Below are 24,570 nucleotides of genomic sequence, written 5' to 3'. Positions count from 1 at the left end.
TATTATACTGGTGTGCTGTATTCTCCATAACTTTTTAAGGAAACATTCGGCCAACTATGCTGGCTCAGTTGGGCCTGAGGCCGGAGTGATACCTGAAACACTGACGGCGCTTGAAAGCGGTCGTCCTGGCTTGCTCTCCCTGAGTGCCCGTGATGTCCGATTACGATACCTGGAGTTCTTTGCGGGTAGGGGGGCCATCAATATGCCTTCAAATTTGTGAAGCCTTTTTCCAATAAAAAAAAAAAAAGAAATTCTTTGTGGACATTTACTGCTTGTGTTTGTTTTAGCTGACCCTGACAGCAATGTGTGGAGTCCTGAAAATGGCGTGATTGTGTAACCTTATACAAAGCACTGTTGGCTGTTATTTACTAAAGGCGTATACACTTTTTATACTACAAGTGCTCTTGAAACTGCAATGAAAATGCTCTTGTAGTGCAAAGAGGATTTGGCCTTAGGAAATAACCACCTTTTTTTACGAAAACAGCAATTACATCACCACAAAATGTTGTCGCGTTGAGACAATAATCCACACATTCTTGATTAACAAACTTTTTAATACCTGCACAATCACATGTGCATTTAGAAACGGTTTTTAGAACAAACCAACATGTTTGTTGTATAACAATTTTTGGGGTGGCATTATCAAAAATAGAAATGTCCATTTACGATAAAACAGGCCTGTGTAAAACCAACAAGAAAGACCAAAAACTTGAACTTACAAAGTTCACATATGGTAAAACCTGAAGGCAATATCAGACATGAGTATTTAGGAACTGTGTTTGATATTGCGTTCAGATGGGGTCAAATCACCCCTTGAAAAGTCAAATTTGGAAGATGCACACCAATTTACGAATGTCAACATGTGCGACCTGCCGTCACGGGGGATCAAGGGACGTGTTTTGGGGGAGCAAGCCCTTCCCCACCGCTACTTTATTATTGAGAAAGGGGTTGCACCCCCAAAACGCGTCCCTTGATCTCCTGTGATGGCAGATAGCACATGTTTGCACACTGTGTGCATCCTCCAAATTTGGCTTTTCTAAACATTACCAAAAAATTTAGAACATTGTACCACACAAAACCAAAAGTGATTTTGTGGGGTATTAAATTCGCCCCAAAACATCAATGATGTTATTATTTCTTTTAATCACATCATTGATTTTTGTCTTTAGGTTCTCCAATTCCAAATTACACCCCATGATCTCCCCGATCAGCATCTGGGCACTTTTGGATGTAAAAGGATCTCGATCACCTAAAAAGAGAGAAACCAAACACAAACAGGTATCAAAAATCTGCCAGCATCCATCTCTTACCTGAGCCTGTGGTCGCAGACACTCACCTGTTGTGGTGGCAATTTCAACCACATCTTCTTCCTCCTCCTGCTCCACTTGGGTTGGGGGTATTTCCCCTTCTTCCCGAGGTGGGGGGTCTCTGTTCTCCTCGGAAGAGGGGTGTCCTCCGAGTCTTCTCTCCCCTATGTAAAACAAAAATGGTATAATTAGCACACAGTGATTTGATGGCAGAACTATAAATAGGAAACATTGCTTGGAAGTGGGGTACAATTGTCTATTTTAGCAGAGTTCCAAGATGTCGCTTTTTTATTGTCCTTTGCCAACCTGCAATACTTTACCTGTTTAGTACAAGCTTCACAGATGGAGACCCCCCTATAGGATACACTGGAGCACCTGTGTGGGCCCCCTAATAAAAAGGGTGTTCTTGTGTCCCACACTAGTGCTCCATTGTCCAGATGTGAAAACAGCTGCTGAGTGTCCTCTCCTTACACAGAATCTAGTTAGCATTTCATTCTAGTAACAAACCCATCTACACAACCAAATATTTTTCATCCAAGTAGGCCCTAAAAAATGTGGGCAAATGCATATGGCAGAAACAATGTTGTTTTAGAGGGTGAAAAAATTTTTTTGTAGACGAACGAATAATGGGCCCATGAACATTAAAATTGACAGTTTAAACTGTACAATTAAGATAAGCATATGGAGCAGCACGAACGTAATAAAGACAAAAATAATAGGAACACAGCACAACTACTTACTTTTTTGCAGCACTCTCCGGATCTTTCGGTACTGCTCGGGCTCTCTTAATTTTAGGTCCGACCACCGCTTCCTGAGCTGATCTTTCGATCGTCATACCCCGAAGTTTCTGTGCAGACTTTTGATCACTTTAGCAATGATTTTGGCCTTTCTGATGTTGGGGTGGGGGTAAGGCCCATACTTGCCGTCATAGTCGGCCTTCTTCATGATGTCCACCATCTCCAACATCTCCCCAAAGGACATTTTTGTCACCTTAAATCGTCTCCTTCTGAATCGGGACATTTCCGGATCCGGGCTTTCCTCCTCCTCCTCATTGCTAGAATTAGCACGCACCTGCTCTAACTCCGCCATGTGCTCTTCACCCACTGCGCCGAACGAAAAGGGGCGGGGAATAGACTAGAAAGAACGTCGGGCGGGCGGAGTTACACGCATGCGCAGTGTGTATAAAGCATAACACGCGTGCGTAGTACGTACGATCTGTGAGCGGACGAAGGAGCATTGGACGCGCCGATCGTAAGAACGAAGGTAAGAGACAAACTTGTGCCTATAATGCTTCTATATTGAGGCCTATATTGTAACCAGATTAGGAGAGTTTTGTCTGACATTAGGCTTTGTCTTGTGTTGTGTCTTGCAGTGAACATGGATATCTTATTAAAAGATAATGACTTCAAGTCAATATTCATTGATATGTTAAAGGAGCTGCCATGTCTGTGGGAGATCAACCACCCACATTACAAGAAGCAAACAAAGAGGAAGGCAGCGCTGGATCATTTGTTGGAAATAGTGAAGCAGGTGATCCCCACGGCAGACATCACATATTTGAAGATCCTAATTGGTGGCCTGAGGAGCATATATGTAAGGGAGCGCCAGAAAGTCCAGGATTCGCAGAGATCCGGAGCAGCAGATGACATCTATGTCCCCAGGATGTGGTACTATGACAGGCTGCATTTTCTGGCAGGCCATACTGAACCCAGGTCATCCCTCTCCAGTCTTCCTTCCACGCCTCCTTCCCCCCCAGCTGAGGCTTCTGACGCCCAACCTGGGCCTTCCAGACAGCAACATGTGGAGGAGCCCAGCTTGAACCAGGTATAGCATTCCTCTAAATATTGCTGGCTGTCCAATCAATGATGTTAACTAGATGTTAGTTTGGAGCACTAATTTATGATTGTGATTGATGATGCAAAAACTAAAACCATGTCCCTTTTTCATACACAGGGAAGTCGCAGCCAGGAGGTGGCCAGACCGAGCCGCCTGCCTGATATGCCGGTCCCTCCACTCCTCCTGGAAAGAAAAAGTGGCAGGAGGAGGAGTGCCCTAGAGGAGGCTGCCATAGGACTCTTTTGGAGGGCTACAGAGGTCCTGGGAGCACCACACACCCTGGAGGAGGACATTGCTGCCCTCATTGCCTCTAAAATGAAGAGGATGGAGGAGGGACAACAACTCATGTGTGAGTCGCTCATATTGGAGGCTCTTAATAAAGGTATGAGGGGCCAAATTACATCTCAGACACACCTTTGCGAACTCACAGATGGTCCTCCTCCTCCTCCTGCAGGTCCTCCTCCTCCTCCTCCTCCTTCTCCTCCAGGTCCTCCCAGTCCTCCTCCTCCTCCAGGTCCTTCTCCTCCTCCTGCCACATCTCCAACAGCACAGCCACAGCCCGGAATGAAGCGTGGAAGGAAGACCAGAAAGTGAGGACCCTGGATCCAGTCTGGTCGGCCAAAAGATGCAGCCTCTTGTGGTATCACAGCCTGGGGACACAGATGTCATCTGCTGCTTTCCGGATCTCTGCGACTTCTGGACCAGACTGCCCTCCCTTACATATGGACTCCTCAGGCCACCAATTTTGATGTTCAAGAATTGATGTCTGCCCTGGGGGTCCCAGGCTTAGCTAATTTCTCCTGATTATCCAGTGTTGCCTCCCTCTTTATTTGGTTCTGAGCCCTTAATAAAGGAATTTTGGTTTGAATTATACTTGCCTATGTGTGTTTGACTTCAAAAAGGACAGTTTGTTTGTGAGGAGGCAGGTACATTTCAAAACTACAATGTGAAATTAACAATGGACACCAACACCAAACAATCTCCTTGAGATTAAATAATAAAAGATCAATGGTGTTGTGGGAACTTGACACACAAAACACACACAAAAATAGTCTGGAGTAAAACTAAAAATAACATTAAACAAAGATCAGGCTTGGAAAAAATACAAACATAAAATCTAAACCAAAAATGGCTTGAAATCACAAAAAAAAAAAAAAAAAAAAAAAAAATTCTGTCAGATGTGACAAATAACAATATATTCCGAGAATCCCAAGAAAAAAACACAAAAATAAGTTTGTGAGAAGTGTGTGTGAATATGAGCAGCAAAACTACTTAATTCTTGTCACATTATAAAGAAGAAGAGAGTGCGCTGTATTAAACCATTTTTAACATTACAGCGTGACGAAAGTGCTGTATCCATTGCGAACGCTAATTTTACCTGACCGAGCTGTTCCGTGTTGAAATTTCTTCTGAGCATGCGTGGCACTTTGTGCGTCGGAACAGGCCACACACGGTCGGAATTGACGCGATCGAATTTTGTTGTCGGAAAATTTTATCTCCTGCTCTCCAACTTTGTGTTTCGGAAAATCCGATGGAAAATGTCCGATGGAGCCCACACACGGTCGGAATTTCCGACAACACACTCCGATCGGACATTTTCCATCGGAAAATCCGACCGTGTGTACGGGGCATAAGAGATAGGGAGAATAAGGTAGCTGCATACACAGATGATGTACTATTTTATGTCTCCAACCTTAGGATAACAATACCAATTGTATTAAAGGAATTGAGTAGATATGGGAAAATGCCAAATTTTAAAATTAATACATCAAAGTCAGAGTTTTTAAATATAACTACTTCAAAAGAGGAACAGCAGGCAATTCAACCTACATTCCTTTTCGTATGGCATAAAGAGGAGCTTGGAAACTTAGGTGTAAAACTGACAGCATCATTGTCAACGTTATATACGGCTAACTATATCCCTATACTGAATAAGGTTAAAGATCAACTCAACTACCTGAGACATAAACCCCTCTCATGGTTAGGGAGGATAAATGCTTTAAAAATTATTATTTTGCCAAAATTAACATACCGTATATATACTCGAGTATAAGCTGAGATTTTCAGCCCTTTTTTTTAGGCTGAAAGTGCCCCCTTCGGCTTATACTCGAGCCACCACCGTCTGCCTACCTGATCAGCGTGTCATGCAGACAGACGGTGGCCAGCGTGTCATAAAAACATATGGCGGCCATTCCAGTGTTCAAAAGCCGCGCATTCTCCTCGTCTGTGATAGACAGAACACTCAATTTCCCAGCAGTCAGTGTTCAGCCTATCACGGACATCCTCTCATCCTCGTCCGTGGTATGAGGATGAGCTTTTGAACACTGGAATGGCCACCGTATGTTTTTATGACACGCTGATCGGCGCAATGATGGCAATGGTGGCTGCAGATCGGCACGCAGAGGCTGCAGATCGGCACACGAAGGCATGCACAGGACACAGAGAGGATGTAGACTGGCACAGGTAGGTTGCAATAGACACAGGGAGGCATGCACAGGACACAGGGAGGTATTTATTTATTTACTTAATTTTAATTTTCTTTTTTCTTTTTCTCCTTTTTTTTTTGGGGGGGGGGGGTCTGGGATGAGGGGTTGTATGTTTGATGTAGAATATTACACCTAAAATAAAAGGTGGAGACACCAATTCTGTAAAAATGTAACAATGTTGAATAACGTGAATAATTTATACTAATAAAAAGATAATATATATATATATAAAAAAAAATTAAATAAAGATTTTAAACTTAGCTGACAAGGCTAACAAGCAGTAATCCAAACTCATGCTGTTTGAACTCAACATCAAAAGGCTGTTGATACTTTCTCAGGTTTGTTAAATAGCCTAAGCTAAGACAAGCAATAGTCGTTCACTTGCAATTCATTTTTTTAAAGTGATCTAAATAATACTCTCTGTATTTACTTTATATATTTGTCTCTTATTTTACAGATGATCATTCTCGAATCAAACTGACCATTATTAATGAAACAGCCACTACTGATTATATCAATGCCAACTTCATGCCTGTAAGTATCTTTGTGTTCTATTTTATATTATTTTTATGGTTATGCTCTACTTAAAGTGATATTAAACATGTGTTGGTGTGGGAGAGCTATCACCATAATCTGCAAGTGTGGACAGCATATTATCATATTATAATAAACAGTATATTAAGGCATACCTTACCTCTCACTGTGCTTTGTCCCCAATCGCTGCAATTTCCACTGATGTATTTTTGCAGTTCCTGCGGCAATTCTCTTCAAACACAGCCACTGATGGTGTAACTCCTGTGAATGTATGGATGTACAATGAGCTGGGTTGTACAGTGCATGGCCCGTGCATTGTGAAGTGTACATAAAAAGATCACCAGGAGCAGGGAGAGGTTTTTTTGGCAAAAGAGAATTTGCATGTTTCTTTGGCCAATAAAACTTTACACCCTGGTGATTTTTTGTTCAGAGGAGATGTGCCACAATTTGGCTTTGTGAGTTTGAAGTATTTACAATGAAATTTGTTGAATATCAAAATAAAAGATAGTGGAAGTGTAGCTTTAGACGCTGCATCTATGGTAGGCCATAGATGGTGCCATTTTCTTTCCTGAAACCACGGATCTCAACTATTGTGTTTTCCTGGCCGGGGGGGGGGGGGGGGCAACGGGGAGCCAGTTAGACAGTTAGGTGCAGCCTTGGACGGAAGTGGAAGGGTTAATGTCTTTCCCAGTTCTTTGGTTTTGGCTGCTTTTCTTTGGGTCCAATCATCTGAACTATAAGAGAGGGACAATGTTCCAGAACTGAGAGCCTGTAGGGGAAAGAATCATAGAGCAGCACCCCTGAGGAGTGAAAGAATGTTGCCTGCTGCTGCTGCAACTGTTGTCATGTAAAAGGTCATTAGCACCTGGGGTTCTACCCCGAAGACTTTGGATCCCCTGATTACACATGGACTCTACCTTTGCAGGTATGCTGGGCAGCACTTAGCCGGATTTAGGATTAGGGATGTAGGAAGAAATACTGTTCTTGCATGTGGACTTTGTAATATGTTGCACTTTTCTAAGAAAAGCTTTTCAAACCTTGTCCCCACCTGGTCTGAAATTACTAAAGGGGTGTAATGCACATATAGTCTACAGCTTAGGTCATCCAGCACCCAGGGTGAACATACCAAATTGCGCTGACCCACCCCTCAGGGTTGTGCATGACCAATCAGGTATCGGCAACAGGGGTATTGTATAATAGCAGTGGGCTTGTGTGCAGGGTCATAAGTTGGGCCCTGGCTCTAGAGGACAAAGTGTGGTGTGCGCAAAAAATTGGGTGTGGCTTTCACTGTGCTGACTATTGAGTATGGCTTAAAAGGACTTACAGTGCAAGGGCTCAGTAGCAAATGATGCATAGCTCAGGAATGAAAAAAAAAAAAAGACTTATTTAGGATTGTGGAAATGGGGGAAGAGGAGGGGGGTCAGAAGATCTGACACACAGGGGGGCTCTGACACACAGGGGAGTTTTGACACATGGGGCTCTGACACACAGGGGGCTCTGACACACAGGGGGCTCTGACACACAGGGGGGCTTTGACACACAGGGGGGCTTTGACACACAGGGGGATTTAACACACGGGGGCTCTGACACACAGGGGGGGCTCTGACACACAGGGGGCTCTGACACACAGGGGACTCTCTCATATGGGGGGTTGCTTACACCTCAGGAAGGCTCCTCTATCTTTGCTGAAAATCTTGGGCTGACAGAGCAGCTCTGCACATTTCCTGTGCTTGCACTGAGCTGTAATGGGGAGGCAGGGAATGATTGAAGCAGGTCACACGGGAGGGAGATCAGGAGAACTGACTGCCATGTTCACACATGAAGAGCAAAGAGGAAGACACATACATTCAACTGTGTTCCTTACAAGGGGCGGGGCAAATGAATAATGTGCTCCATCACCACTATATCATCATTTACTGAAGCGGTAGAGGGGCGGGGCGATGACTGGTAGTTGGCCAAAAGGGAAAAGGCTGAACAGACTGACAGAAGGCTGGGCTAATAGAGACAGGTATTTTTTTTTTCATTGCACCCAGCTAATATCAGGCATATCATACAGTAAGTACATGGCTGTTAGTGGGACATACAGTAGCGTCCTATGTTCAGGATGGGGGACAGCTGGGGGGAGTTAGAAAAGCTCTGGATCCCCTCCCCTCATACACAAGTACTGGATGGATCAGCAGAGAACATTACCAACTGAAAAGTCCCAGTATATTCTCAACATATATAAGAATTGTTTTTCTCTTTTAGTAAACCTGCTCTGCAAAGTACAGGGCAGGTTTACAGCACAGCCAGGTACAGTTTGGAAAGAAGACTGACATCCATCCTCTGACATCCTCATGCTGGAGAGAGCTGTGTGATGTGTGCAGGGTGGGAAGCAGTGATCGGGGCTGTACTGTTGTGTTGTCTTCTTGCTCCGCCCACCTGTAGAGGAGCGCTCAGTGTCACAGCCCTGATCCAGCTGGCCAGACTGATAATAAATCATGCCTGTTAGAGAGAATTCTTCTTCCTCTGTGAAGGGACGTGGTTGCCGCTGTAGAGAGGAGGCAGGCAATATGTATGGGCACATCCTCAGCCCAGCTTTTGGGCAGGCTGTAGTATTGAGTGGAGCCATAATCTGAAAATTCTGTGCACAGATTCCTCTGCATGCTGCTGCTGGTAACCCTGCGCCCCCTCCCACACCCCGCCCAGGGCAGCTGCCCCTTACAGCCCCCCCTTGACAGGATAGGCAAACACAGATACACATTATAAGAGTAAACACATAACACCCTAATAAATAGATTACACATAACCGCAGGAGGCCCAAGCATCAGGTTGTTTTGAGCCAATTATAGCTTTTTGCTTTGAGTCTGGGTCTAGGAGGGGGGTTGAAGCATTCTGGTTTGGGTATTGATTCTATACCCCAACAAAACACAGAGGGCTCAAATCTGTATCTGAGTCCTCCAGTTCTCAGAGTTTGTGTGTTTCAGGGAGACATTGACTTGAATCCTAAGTTAAACTATTCCAAAGGTCCCCCAGACACACACCTCCCAAATAGAGCCCCCTCAAACACCAGGGCCTGTAGTCATTAGGCAAGAGGCTAGCCTGTCGTCCCCTCCAAAAGCACCTGTCCCAGTTGAGTCTGTCACAGTCAGGGCCTGGCTCTTAACCCAGGATCTCTGTGTCTGGCAGTAACTCTTGCTGAGCAACCTGAGATTTTGACCAGTTCCCTTCTGATCCATTGTTTTTCGTGAACCCTGACTCTTTGCTCCTCCCATGAACTTCCTGCTAAGCCACATCTCTGCACTCCCTGTTTGCCAGATTACTGTGCTCTCTCCAGCCAATATCTTACTCATGTCACTCCTGCTGTGGTCCTTTCCTTCGCTACCACTCGTTTCTGACCTTTGTTTGGTTCCTCGCCTATGTTATCCCAACCTGCAACCACTTGTTACTGACCTTTGGCTTGTTTACTGCCTACACTTCTGCTTGATCCCTACCTGCTATATCTGCTACTGGACCCCGAATTGTTCACCTCTTGGTGGGGACGATCCTGAGGACTGTGACCTAGTACTAACTGTGACCTGGTATTAGCCTGTGCCATTTGCAAGAGTGACCTGCTTGTTTAACTACAAAGAAGGCTGGGCACTGAATCCCAACACAAGCATGTAAACTGTAACCACAGCCAGGTGCAGAGTGAGGTGCATGGGTAGCATCCGGCAGCCTTGAACGTTGCCACTAGGGTAGTGAAACAGATGAATGGCAAGAAAGAACACTAAACAGGCGCTCTAGTGTAAAAAAAACAGAAAACTGTTGTATTAATGGGAAATGTAATAGCTGGACTAAAAGCATATGCACACAGTCTTGGGCTAAGGAAAGTTCCACATAAAAAAATGTCCAAGAAAGATGCCAAGTTTATTGCAGTAATCAAATAAATCTTACATGGTTATATGTAAGTATCCTAAATACAGCCAAAAAATACCAATCATGGGTATCAACCCCAAACATATGCGAAACACTGTCCACTAGGGAAATGGGGAATGGTGAGGAGCACCAGGGTTTGTGATACCCAAAGAATAACTAGGTAAATATAAACACAAAATTGGCATAAAAACCCACGTGTAGTGAGATTGGCACCAAAGAAATCGTGAATGCTGTTCCGACAAAGCTCGCGCCCACATTCTCACATTGGCGCAAATCCTTATTCTGCATTGATCAGAGAATCCGGCTGGATTATACTACCGTTCCTATGAACGTGAGGCTATCTGCAGGGACACGCTATGGCCTCTCCACGTGGTGATCAGACACATAGAAAGATACGAGCGTACATTCCTCCGTAAAAGCAGATAGGTATCAAACCGATAATGTGTTCACAGAGCGAACATATCCCCATTAAATACAACAGTTTTCTGGGTTTTTTACACTGGAGGGCCTGTTTAGTGTTCTTTCTTGCCATTGACATGCCTGAATACCTGTCATGATGTTCGGTATGAGCCATTCTACTGCTATAGCTACTGAGACATAATAAAACTACTAATCATACAAAGTGATTAACAGTAAGAACTAAGCTTAAGATGACATTTGGTGTACAGCATAAACAAGAGCAAGGCCACCTCAAGTGCAGCAGTGAGCAGTAGTAAAGTTTAATCTACCGAGTGCTGGAACTATACTGCCAGAGTGCTTTTAGGGCAGTGAATCTAATCCTAGACTGACTGGGTATGCACTGTCCAAATGAAGGAGGATGGTAGTGGGGGGGTAGGGGAATAAAAGGGGGCTTGTAGAATAATTATGATGGGAGGGACAGTCCTTTGAGATGTTCTTCTGATGGCTATCGTTGGGGCCCTTTAAGAGTGTTAGTGCACTTAACGACAGTCCAAGTTAACCTCCATGCAGTATAGGTATGGCATAGTCTTGGCACAGGTGCAAGGTAGATGTAGTTCAGATGTGTATAATGTGGAGTAGGGTTGGTATATGTGCAGTCTAGGTTTGGAACAAGTGCAGTATAGGGTGCATTAGGGATTGTGTACACTTGGTATCTTGCTTTGCGTGGTTCAGTCCTTGCTTGCAGAATCAGCTATGGGCGAATAGCCCTCTCACCAGTCCCCAGGATGCTGTGGTGACCTCTCGCTTTGGAAAGGGGGCCCCCTCAGACTCTCCCCAAAGGCCTGCATTGATCAGCGGTGGGAGGCAGAGGATAGGAGGATGGTGCAGCATAACATCAGTATCTCAGTAGAGGGGGAGAATAAAGGGAAATGTCTGAATCTCCATATTGCTGCAGCCCAGCACCTGGCTACACTCTCATGTGGCAAAACCAGATAGAAGCCCATGAAGCAAACTCTGGAACCTCAGCCCTCCCCAGCACCCACCCCTACCATCTCTAGCAGCAACATTCACGCACCAGGGTTTTTTCAGGAATAAACAGCTTAACACTAGGGATGGGCGAGCGGTTCAGCCCGGGCACGAGTTTGAGCCGAACATTTGCGCCCCCCCCTCCTCAACCATACCAGCCCACATGCCCCCAACATGGGGGGTGGGTGCTTTGGGGTGCCCAAAGCACCTTGTCCCCATGTTGATGGGGACAAGGGCCTCTTCCCAACACCATGGGCTGTGGTTGTCGGGGTCTAGTGGGCGGGGGGCTTTAACAAGGGAGCCCCCAGATCCCGCCCCCCTATGTGAATGGATATCTGGTACATAGTACCCCTACCCATTCACCAAAAAAGTGTACAAAAATAATAACCACGTGACGTCAGAAGGAAAGGTCTGGTATGGACTGGGGGGGGGACCTCCACGCCGTTTTTTTTCTTTATTTTTTCAATAACCGGGTGCTGGCAACTGTAACCGCAAGTCATTTTAAATAGGATTTGACTCGTTTTTTTTCTTTAGAATGTATTATGTATGCTACAGATGCACCACTTTACAGGCACATTAAGGAGACGCCCCAGGAACTACATTTAAAGGAATTTTTTATTTTTCGATTTCAAAGTATTTTATTATTTTGTAAGAAATTACAAAGTACAATTCAAGACATTGTACGTCGTGCAACGACGTTTTTCTTAAGTAAAAGACAGAAAAACAACTTAATTGATCCAAATGTGATTAAATGTAAGTAAATGTAATAGACAGCAGCCTGACATTGGGCCTCGTGTATTCAGATGAGCCTAGGTAGAGAAACAAACTGTACTCTGGCTATGAGTTTATAACAATATATATGTATATCTAGGGCACCCTCTCCCATCGCAGCACCCCAAATGGGATCTCTTTGTGCCGCGAGGGGAGAACGCCCCCCAGGATTAGCAGGTGTGTACAGTCCACGTCATTTCTATTGAGGTGTGGAACCTCTGGTGAGGTCGGATTGTAAGTATAGGGGCACATATATGATGCACAGGTTGCTCGGTCAAGAAGGTTTAAGGTCGTCATTGATTTTCTGGGTATGGACTGCAGCATTGGTCCAGTTTATCCAGGGTAACCATTGTTTTTTGGCTTTGGATGGACGACCATTACTGGAAGCCATCATTGTTTCATAGCTGAAGTGGAGTGAGACCAGGTCTTTTGTTTGTAATATGGAAGGTGGAATGTCTGATTTCCAATTCCTTGTTATGTTGAGTCTGGAAGCTAATAAGATGTGGGACGTTGTGTGTCTGAGTGGGCCTGGTATAGCCTCTATGTTTAGGTTTAGAAGTGCCATTTCGGGCGAAGGTGGGATTGTAGTTTTGTTGATGTTGGTAAGCAGATTAAACGTGTCTACCCAGTATTTTCGGATGGAGGGGCATGACCAAAAGATGTGGAACATGTCTCCTTTAGATGATTTGCAACGCCAGCAAATGTTGGGGGCGTTAGTGTTGAATTTGGCTAGTTTATCTGGGGTTAAGTACCAACGGAGTGAGATTTTCTGTGTAAGCTCCCAAAGTGCTGAACATTGGGTTGCATTGTATATGGACTTTAGAGCTAGTTGCCATTGTGTGTCAGTGAATGTTTTTGTGAGATCTTTTTCCCATTGATAGTGGGGGGTCATCTTGGTGAAGGATCTTTTACCCTGTAGGAGGTTATAGAAGTAGGATATGCCTTTGGGCCTTGGTGTGGGGTTTATGAGGAAGTCCCATGACTTCTGGGGGATGTTGTAGAGAGGAAGAGGTATTTTATTGAAACAGTGTTGGATGCGGAGGTATGTGAAGCTTTCAGAGGCGGGGAGAGCAAATTCCCTCTGTAGTTGGGAAAAGGGTTTAATTTGATTACCTCGTAAAAGTTGTTGTAGTGCATGAATTCCACTATGGGACCATTTGGAAAGTCCTAGGTCAGGTGTTAAGTGATGAAGCGTCTCTAGGGGTATGTTGTGGAGCGTGTTGGGGGGATTGTATTCTGAGGGGGATATCAATTGCTTCCAGGCGTAGACTGAAGCTTTCATGGTCGGGGAGATGGAGGGGGATATATAAGATCCCAGAGGAATGCTCATCAGCCATATTTTTAGGTTTGGGCGTAGCAACGATGAATTTTCTATCTGTGCCCAAAGAGATTGAGTGGTAGATTGGAACCACTGAGGGAGTTGTGCAAGTATTGCTGCGAGGTAGTAATCTCTAAAATCTATGGAGCCTGTGCCTCCCGCTAGTCTGTGTTTAATTAATTTTGTGTGTGCACATCTGGGTTTTTTCCCATTCCAAAGGCACTTGTTGAAGATTGATTGGAGGGTTTTGAAAAAGGAGGCTGGGACTGGGATTGGGAGTGTGCGAAAGAAGTATAATATTTGGGGAAGACATGTCATTTTGAAGGCTGCCAATCTCCCCGACCAGGAGAGCTCGTGTTTAACTATATGTTGTGTATCAGATTTGATTTTTTGTAGGAGTGGGAGGAAGTTAGAGGAATAGATATGTCTAGTGGTTTTTGGGAGTTGTATTCCCAGGTATGTGATTTCCTTGTCTGCCCAGTCAAAGGAATATTGTGTCTGGAGTAAATTCTTGGTGGTGGAATCGATATTAATAGCTAGAATTGAAGATTTGGTTGTGTTTAGTTTGTAATATGATATCTTACTGAACCAATTTAGAGTTTCTTGTGCTGCTGCCAGGGAAGATGGAGGGTTGGTGAGTATTAGAATGACGTCGTCCGCGAAAAGGCTAAATTTGTGGCAGACGTTACCAATTTGGATTCCGGATATTGTAGTATTGGTTCTGATATGTTGTGCTAGTGGTTCCATTAGTAGGTTAAAGATAAGTGGGGACAGGGGACACCCTTGACGCGTGCCATTGGTAATGGGGAATGGTTTGGAGATCATACCCTGTGTAAAGACCTGGGCTGAAGGGGTAGTGTACATAGCCAAGATGGCTTTAAGGATGTGGTCCCTGAACCCGAATCTCTGTAGGACCATTTTGAGGTAGGTCCAATGAACCCTGTCGAACGCCTTCTCTGCGTCCAATGAGAGGAGCAGAGAAGGCGTTCCGGTGGATTCCGCATGATGTAACAAGTTGAGCATTCTTCTAGTGGCATCTGGTGCCTGTCGTCCCTTAGTGAATCCCGTCTGGTCTCTGTGTATGAGGGTAGGTATAATGTCTAATAGGCGTGAGGCGATGGTCTTAGCATAGATTTTCAGATCAAGGTTGAGTAGGGAGATTGGTCTAAAATTTTGGGGGGAGTTTGGTTCTTTCCCTGGCTTTGGTATCGTAACTATTAGTGCATTTAAATAATCATTCGGAAGTTTAGAGGAGGAGGCAGCGTTGTTGTATAGTTCAGTAAGTTGTGGGACGATTTGGGGGGAGTATTGTTTGTAGTATTCAGCTGTTAGGCCGTCTGGACCTGGAGCTTTGCCATTAGGTAGGGAGTTTATTGAGGAGAGAATTTCCTGTTCTGTAAAGGGCTTATTGAGTTTCTCTAGCTGGTTCTCATTCAGGGTAGGTAGCTGGATGGATTGGAGGAAGAGGTTAATCTCTTCTGGAGAGGGCTGTGGAGTATTAGTGTCGTGTTTCAAGTTGTAAAGGTCGCTATAGTAATCGCTGAATGCGTTGGCTATGTCTTGAGGGTTGGTCTGGGGAATGTTAGTATGGGGGTGAATGATCTGGGCGATTTTAGTTTTAAGTCTTATACCCCTAAGTTTCGTTGCCAGAGATTTTCCTGCTTTATTGGAGGTGGCATAAGAGGTGGCTTTAATTCTACGTTGGAGGTATTCAAATGATTGAAGGAGTAAGGTTTTCAGTTCTTGTCTTAGGTTGAATAGTTGGTGGGTTATTGGATTTTGGGGTTTAGACTTATGTTGTTGTTCTAGGGAGGCAATTTGAGTGGTTAACTCATCTATACGCTGCGTCCTCCTCTTTTTGTGAAGGGAACTTAGTTTGATTAACAGACCTCTAATATAGGCCTTATGGGCGTTCCACACCACCCCATGGTCAGACGCTGTGCCTTTGTTTATAGAGAAAAATTCTGAGAGATGGTGGGAGATTTCTGTTGTGTATTTTTCATTTTGTAGTATGTAGTTGTTTGCGCGCCACAGGAATGTGTTGCGTTGTGGAGTGAAATCTGAGATAGAGATCGATATTGGGGCGTGGTCTGACCATGTTGTGGTGTGGATTTCAGACTTGCAAATTTTCTGGAGTAGCCATTTATCTGTAGCAAAAAGATCAATTCGTGAATATGAATTGTGCATGGGAGAATAAAAGGTAAAGTCCTTTTCAGAACCGTGGTGGCAGCGCCACACATCGAATAAGTCCTGTGTAGACAAAAATTTCTTCAATGGCGGCGATCGCCTCTTCGCAGGAGCTGTTGTGTCCATGGTAGCGTCCGGAACACTGTTGAAGTCCCCGCATAGAATTACATGGCCTTTTTTTATCTGTTTGATTAACCTCTGTACTTTATGCATGAACTTCATCTGTTGGGTGTTTGGTGCATAGATGTTGGTTAAAGTGTAGCATATTTTGTTGATGGTACACACTAAAATTAAGTAGCGACCGTCGGGGTCGATTAGTAGATTGGATAGGTGGAAGTCCACCGAGTCCTTGATTGCTATCATGACTCCTTTGGATTTGGTAGAATGGCAAGCATGAAAAATGTGTGGGAACTGGCGGTTGTTGCATAATGATAAGTCTGAGTTTATCAGATGTGTCTCTTGGATACAGAGAATGTCGCTCTGGAGAGCTCTGGCGGTTTTCCATAAAGAGTGGCGTTTAGCCGGGTGGTTCAATCCTTTGGCATTAAGTGAGAGGACGTTTAGTGGCATTGTGGTGTGGGATGGAAGTAGATCTGAGTGAGAGTCACTTACAGTTAGTTGTCCTGGTCAAGGATATGGAGGATCCTGCGATCTGTGGCTGATGACAGAAGGAGTTCGGTCCCCTGGCAGGGAGATGGTTGGCTAAAGGAGCTGCGGATAGAGCAAAATGTTAATCACACTTTATATTAGTAGCCCAATGGTCAAGCTGCCGATAAAGCAACAGTGCTTAGTTTAAAGGAGCAACGTAGAGGAGGTGTAAACACCGCTTCAGCCTCTATTTGGGGGTTAAACAGTTTGTAACGAAGGGAGCTGAACAAACAGTGGAAGGTTGCGTGGTCTCCAGGGGAGGAGTGAAGTAGTAGTTAGGCCTACTATGGCAATATCTGTGGGGTCACTTCAGCTGGGGTGGTGATCCCTGCGGTTGCGGGCATTAGAGGGGCCACTGCGGGTTGGTGGGGTCTTGGGAGATTCTGTGATTATTCCCCAGTTGTGGAGGAGGTGCAGGCCTTTGTTTAGGTCATGTATGGTGTGAGACTGACCATTCCTAGTGACCGGAATAGTCGCAGGGTGGCGCCATTTGTAAGGAATTTTGTTGTTTTGCAGCCCCTTTGTGATCGGGTTCAGGTTTCTTCTTAGCTGGAGCGTGTATTTAGAGAGATCCGGAAAAAACTGGATTCCCGTGTACGGAGCTGGTAGTGGAGATTTGTTTTTGACCCCTAGCAGGAGTTTCTCCTTAATGTGAAAGAAGTGGACTCTCATTAAAACATCTCTGGGAACAGAAGCAGCGAGGTGGGATGGCTTGGCTATCCTGTGTATTCTGTCTATGATTATGTCCCTGGGAGATGCTTCTGGAACAATGACGTGCATTAGTTCCTTCGCATATCTTGGTAGTTCAGCAGGCATTATGGATTCGGGGACTCCACGCAGTTTGACATTGTTCCTGCGTGATCTGTCCTCTAAATCGGCCAGCTTGGCGCGGATCCATGTTTGTTCCTCCCTCACATCTTCACACACATCTATGACTTCATTAACTGTGGCTGTGCAGTCACTCATATTTTTTTCAATGCATGTCACTCTCTCATCTATAGTGTGTATGTCTGAAGAGATTTTAGCAAATAATGAGGAGAGATCTGTCATGAGGGAGGTCTGCAGGGACAGTAGCATGTCCTTTAAGGTGGTGTCCATCACAGGCTGCCCCGATGTGGGGAATGATGCCATAGATGAATGCAGGGCCTGGTTGCTGAGAAGGGGATTGAAAGCCTGGGCCTCAATTTGTGAAGAGGGCGGGCGCTGCGGCGGCGCATCGAGCCTCATCTTAGCTTTCGCTGGGCTATTTAGGAGGTGGTCGCCTTCCAGGGGGTGAGTGGGTAAAGCTGGGGGGTCAGATGAAGCGGATTCTACCGGGAATTCATCTGGTAGGTCCGTGTAGGATTCGTTCGGCGCAGCCTGGCCGGCGCCATCTTGGCTTTCACTGACCTGCTCCGCCGGCTTGTAGGAGAACTCTGTGAGTTTCTTGGGCTTGTATTCCGGGTTTCTCTTTCTGGATACGCTGGCCATGATCCCAAGTGTCTCAGGAGCAAGGATGGCGCTGGATTTTGTTAGCTGTGCGGCCTGAGTAGCTATAGTATCTCCCCTGTGAGACGAGCTGAGGATTCAGGCGTCCATCTTCAGCTCCGGTCGGCCACGCCCCCGAATTTTTCATTTTTATTGTTGCACTTTTAGCATAATTAAAATCCCTGCTCCTGAAAAAATTTTTTTTTTTTATTGATACATGTCCCCCAGGGCAGTACCCAGACCCCCATACCCCTTTTATGGGCAATTACTTGCATATAAGCCTTCAAAATGGCCACTTTTGATTTTTCCTGTTCGGCTCCCATAGACTTTAATGGGGTTCGCAGTTCGGATTAGAGGTGTGTGTTCCGTAGGGGTGCGCATCTTCACTGGTCTTACGATTTGATCTGATTACGATTATCCTCTCAACGATTCGATTTGATTCCGTGATGCATCACGATGCATCATAATTAACCCCTTGCCGACCTGCTCATGCAGATATACTGTGGCAGGTCGGCTCCCCTGTGCAAAACCAATGTACCTGTACCGGACTTGATGTCTGCTGGCGACCCGTGATCGCGGTGAGGAGAGGTAGAACAGGGAACTGCCTATGTAAACAAGGCTATTCCCCATTCTGCAAAATTACATGACAGTGTTCCCAGCGATCGGGAAAAGTGATCCCTGTCATGTTCCAGTAAGCCCATGCCCCCTACAGTTAGAACACACCCAGGGAACACACTTAACCCCTTGATCGCCCCCTAGTGTTAACCTCTTCCCTGCCAGTGTCATTTTTACATTGATCAGTGCATTTTTATAGCACTGATCAATGTAAAAATGACACTGGTATCCAAAAAGTGTCATTTGGGGTCAGATTTGTTCACCGCAATGTCACAGCCCCACTAAAAATCACAGCCATTACCAGTAAAAACAATACAAAATAAAAAAAAAAGTACCTAACTCTATCTCGTAGTTTATAGACATGATAACTTTTGCGCAAACCGATCAGTATACGCCTATTGCGATTTTGGGATCAGTGGCAGAAGGATGGTAGTGGGGGGATGGGATCAGGTAGAGGGATAGTGGGATGGATCAGTGGCAGAGGAATGATGGAAAGCATGGGATCAGTGGCAGAAGGATGGTGGAATGGATGGGATCAGTGGCAGAGGGATGTTGGGGTGGATGGGATCTGTGGCAGAGGGATGGTGGTGGGGATGGAATGGGATCAGGGGCAGAGGGATGGTGGTGGGGGCGGGCTGGGATCGGTGGCAGAGAGATGGTGGGATTGATGTGATCAGTGGCAGAGGGATGGTGGAATGGATGGGAGCAGGGGCAAAGGGATGGTGGTGGGGGTGGGCTGGGATCAGCGGCAGAGGGATGGTGGGATTGAGGAGATCAGTGACAGATGGATGGTGGGATGGATGGGATCAGTGGCAGAGGGATGATGGGACTAATGGGATCAGTGGCAGAGGGATGGTGGGATTGATGGGATCAGTGACAGAGAGATGGTGGGATGAATAGGATCAGTGACAGAAGAATGATGGGATAAGTGGAATCAGAGGCAGAGGGATGGTGGGATGGATGGGATCAGTGGCAGAGGGATGGTGGGATGGATGGGATCAGGGGCAAAGGAATGTTGGGATGAATGGGATCAATGGCAGAGGCATGGTGGGATGGATGGGATCACTGTCAGAGGGATAGTGTGATGGATGGGATCCATGGCAGAGGGATGGTGGGATGGATGGGATCAGGGGCAGGGGGATGGTGGGATGGATGGGCTCAGTGGCGGTGGTATGGATGGGATCAGGGGCTGAGGGATGGTGTTATGGATGGGATCAGGAGCAGAGGGATGGGGGGATGGATGGGATCAGGGGCAAAGGGATGTTGGGATGAATGGGATCAGTGGCAGAGGCATGGTGGGGTGGATGGGATCAGTGTCAGAGGGATAGTGTGATGGATGGGATCGGTGGCAGAGGGATGGTGGGATGGATGGGATCAGGGGCAGAGGGATGGTGGGATTGATGGGCTCAGTGGCGGTGGTATGGATGGGATCAGGGGCTGAGGGATGGTGTAATGGATGGGATCAGGAGCAGAGGGATGGTGGGATGGATGGGATCAGTGGCAGAGGGATGGTGGGATGGATGGGATCTGTCACGGAATGTCCCACACTCTGCTTAAGTGCTTCAATCGGTATATCGCTTCCTAACCTCTGGAACACAAGACTAACGGATCTGGCTATAGTAACCCCAAGAACCAGGCAACACCTGTTTTGAAGTACACCAGAAATAGAACTTTTTATTAGAACAAGAATACAGGCTTTTATACTCTTGAGGAGCACGATCCACCCTCCTGATCATATTACCCTAACAATACAAACTGTAACCATAAATTAACATGAGCTAATTAACTAGTCATTTACCCAGCCTAGGTGACTCAGAGGTTTGACCTTTCAGGTCAGCCTTGCCGTCTTCTAGCTCAGAAGACACAATCCACATTATCATACACATATCAAGTATAAACACAGGACACCTTCACACAACAGCAGTAGCCCCCAGTAGCAGTACCAGTATCCGTCTCCCTCATTGTACAGCGTACAGCGGCCAATGTGATCAGCTCTTTCAATTAACATGTATAGTTCAGAATCAAATAAACCAGGAATAGTCTTTGTATATTTTCTGGGAGATATTGTAGATAAATATTACTGTCCTATTTGCTTGGTCACACTATGCCCCCAATAGACACCGGGTAGCTTTGACATAAGAGGGACATTGGGGGCTGAAACAAAGGTTTCCCAGTTCTCTCCAAAAGCCCCTGTCCCGGCTAGGTCTGTCACAGTATCAGGGGCAAAGGGATGGTGGGATGGATGGGATCAGGTGCAGAGGGATGATGGAATGGATGAGATCAGTGTCAGAGGGATGGTGGGATGGATGGGATCAGTGGCAGATGGATGGTGGGATGGATGGCATCAGTGGCAGAGGGATAGTGGGATGTATGGGATAAGGGATCAGTGGCAGAGGGATGGATGGGATCAGGGGCAGAGGGATGGCGGGATGGTTGGGATCAGGGGCAGAGGGATGGTGGGATGGGATCAGAGGCAGGGGGATGGTGGGATGGATGGGATCAGTGGCAGAGGGATGGTGGGATAGATGGGATCAGGGGCAGAGGGATGGTGGGATGGATGGGATCAGTCGCAGAGGGATGGATGGGATCAGGGGTAGAGGGATGGTGGGATGGGATCAGGGGCAGAGGGATGGTGGGATGTATGGGATCAGGGGCAGAGGGATGGTGGGATAAATGGGATCAGGAGCAGAGGGATGGTGGGATGGATGGGATCAGGGGCAAAGGGAAGGTGGGATGGATGGGATCAGTGTCAGAGGGATAGTGTGATGGATGGGATCTGTGGCAGAGGGATGGTGGGATGGATGGGATCAGGGGCGGAGGGATGGTGGGAGGGATGGGATCAGGGGCAGAGGGATGGTGGGAGGGATGGGATCAGGAGCAGAGGGATGGATGGGAACAGTGGCAGAGGGATGGTGGGATGGATGGGATCTGTCACAGAATGTCCCACACTCCGCTTAAGTGCTTCAATCAGTATATCGCTTCCTAAGCTCTGGAACATGAGACTAACGGATCTGGCTATAGAAACCCCAAGAACCAGGCAACACCAGTTTTGGAGTACACCAAAAATAGAACTGTTTATTAGAACAAGAATACAGGCTTTTGTACTCTTGAGGGGTAGGATCCACCCTCCTGATCATATTACCCTGACAATACAAACTGTAACCAGAAACATAAATTAACATGAGCTAATTAACTAGTCATTTACCCAGCCTAGGTGACTCAGAGGTTTGACTATTCAGATCAGCCTTGCCGTCTTCTAGCTCAGAAGACACAATCCACATTATCACACACATATCAAGTATAAACACAGGACACCTTCACACTATAGCAGGAGCCCCCAGTAGCAGACTATCCGTCTCCCCATTGTACAGAGGCCAATGTGATCAGCTCTTTCAATTAACATGTATAGTTCAGAATCAAATAAACCAGGAATAGTCTTTGTATATTTCCTGGGAGATATTGTGGATAAATATTACTGTCCTATTTGCTTGGTCACGCTGTGCCCCCAATAGACACCGGGTAACTTTGACATAAGAGGGACATGGGGGGCTGAAACAAAGGTTTCCCAGTTCTCTCCAAAAGCCCCTGTCCCGGCTAGGTCTGTCACAGTATCAGGGGCAAAGGGATGGTGGGATGGATGGTATCAGGGACAGAGGGATGGTGGGATGGATGGATCAGGGGCAGAGGGATGGTGGGATGGATGGGATCAGGGGCAGAGGGATGGTGGGATGGGATCAGGGGCAGAGGGATGGATGGAATCAGGGGCAGAGGGATGGTGGGATAGATGGGATCAGGAGCAGAGGGATGGTGGGATGGATTGGATCAGGGGCAAAGGGATGGTGGGATGGATGGGATCAGTGACAGAGGGATGGGATCAGTGACACTGGCACTTACCAGCTCTCAGTGTCAGTCGGTTCTCCCTCTTCCATGCTCAGTGTGTCTCTGCCTCTCTTCTCCCTTCCGGTGCCTCCAGTGATGCCTCTCCTTACGTGGGGTTTCCTTAAGCTCCTGCCTCTTCACTCTACAGGCTATCAGCTTATCAGCTGACTTTCTGCTTCAGTCCATCTCACTGCATACTACGGTGGGCGGGGAAAGGGAGGGGGCTTAATCCACCAGGCAGGCTCTGCCTCTGTGTTTCTCCAGAAGAGGCAGAGCACCGCACGGAGCACCAGATGACGTCCACGATGATCGATTCGGCCGACTCTCAGCATCGATGCAAAATAGCGAACATCTGGATTACGATGCATTGATGCTGCGATTATATTAAACACCCTTAGTGTTCGGCCCATCCCTACGTACCACTAATCATATGCAGGTCCAGCATCTGAACACATGTTTGGCAAAGCTCTTGGTGTTGCAACTCTTCTTGTACCAGGTATTGAAAACAGCCACTTTCCATCAGTTCATTGCCTGCATGGCATGGGAAGATATGCGGCTACCCTATTATCTTACTAGTACAGTACATGACACAGGCTGGATATTCATAGACTAATAGACCATGAGTTATATGCTGCTACCTTCAGGTGACTGAACACTGGCAGAAGCTTTGTTATGAACACCTCCCCCAGACCAGCAGGGTGCGTGTGCAGGTGTGCACAGCCCTTATAATGAAAAAGTCTCATCAGATGTGCTTGTTTTTTGCAGAATTACCTGGAATTTCCCCTCCAGAACAAAAATTGGCCCACACTCTACTCAGTGCAGTTCACTGGACTATCGCCCTGTTCTGGCACACACCTGGTGTCCCCTGGGATCAGATCCTTAAACGCATGGCGGCTATACAGCTCATGGAAAAAGTATATTACACTATCATGGACACCATGCCCATCTATGATAGAAAATGGATGTCTTGGTCTGCATAAAGTCCAGGGGGTATATACGCATATACTCCTGCAGTTAGCACCCCTGTTATTAACATATTGTAAGCTTATATAACCCTTGGGTTTTCCTTTGCTTCTTGTTTTTCCTTTATTTCCCCCGTTTTTCTTCTCAACGTTTGTTATGTCAATGAGTAATTGTGATGCTCTCTTTATTCTCCTCAAGATTTTGGGCTCTTCAAGTAGGGCAGACTCCCCACTGCAAACAATTTATGTGGCAATCTAATATGATTATGATGGGATGTCCTCCTTTGGGCCCCAGACCATCATTCGCTAGACTATGTAACTTATCACTAATGATTGTGCAAAATTGTTACATACGATGTGCTAGCATTTGCAATTGATGTTTCATGTAATTGCTCTTTTCTTTCTACAATAAAATAAATCGTTTGTATTAAAAAGAAAATCCACAGAGCGAAGTCAGGAGTAATCCAGGTCAGCAATGGGAGGTCAGTCAGCAAGAGCAGGAGCACAGGCCAAGGGGAAATTGAAAAACATCCAGCAATTAGCACACATCAGGGGCTTTTTTAAATAGTACACAAGGAAAGGCGCAAAGTCTGGAAAGTGCCTAAAAAAATCACAATTAGCAGTAAGCGATCACAATATTAAAAATGTTAAAAATGTATATAGTGTTTATATTAGAAGAAAGGGAATGATATATTAGTCCATAAAAGTCCATATAAGGGATCTGTGGGAAGGAATGTTGGTATGGGGTCCACAAACAGGGCTGCCTTCCAAATAACTGAAACCAAGCTCCAGGATCTGAAGGAAAAACACAAGGGGAAAGGCGCTTCTGGGTGTAGTATAAAAACCGTTTATCAAAAAACAATGTGCAAACAACTCACATTTGGGTGATCATAAAAGCAGCATCTAATAAACTGAAAGGATGATCCATCGTGAGGCAGTTCGTCAGGTTAGTCACAGTAATCTCTGCTGGTATGCCGGGCGTGTGGCTCGTAGTAAACTGCTGAAGCCGGCCGCGGTGGTGATGTAACTCAAAACGAGGCCAGGAACGCAGATGGAAGGCAGGCGCGGAGTTGTGACGTCACTGGTGAGCGACGCGTTTCCTGAGCGCGCGGGCTACGATATTCCTTCATCAAGCTATAGACGGATCATGATGCTGGCTTAAATGGGCCAGAGGAGGGGAGTGGCCAAAGTGGACACATCAAAACACTTGCGATTTCATATACGAGCATTAGGGGGAT

General features: G+C 46.1%; 1 protein-coding gene across 2 annotated transcripts in view; it reads left to right on the top strand.

Moving 5' to 3' along the window:
• The window catches only part of LOC141110735 (receptor-type tyrosine-protein phosphatase H-like), a 788,595-nt gene that overhangs the window by 625,714 nt on the left and 138,311 nt on the right, over nt 1-24,570 (top strand). For both annotated transcript variants that reach the window (XM_073602293.1, XM_073602291.1), the window contains one exon: nt 6,087-6,163. In XM_073602293.1, the coding sequence (XP_073458394.1) occupies nt 6,087-6,163 (77 nt within the window). The remainder of the gene's footprint in view (nt 1-6,086; nt 6,164-24,570) is intronic.

This window comes from Aquarana catesbeiana, linkage group LG10 (assembly GCF_042186555.1).
Source record: "Aquarana catesbeiana isolate 2022-GZ linkage group LG10, ASM4218655v1, whole genome shotgun sequence".
Lineage (NCBI taxonomy): Eukaryota > Metazoa > Chordata > Amphibia > Anura > Ranidae > Aquarana > Aquarana catesbeiana.
Note: the sequence above shows the minus strand (reverse complement) of the source record. Positions and strands in the feature narration are given on the sequence as shown.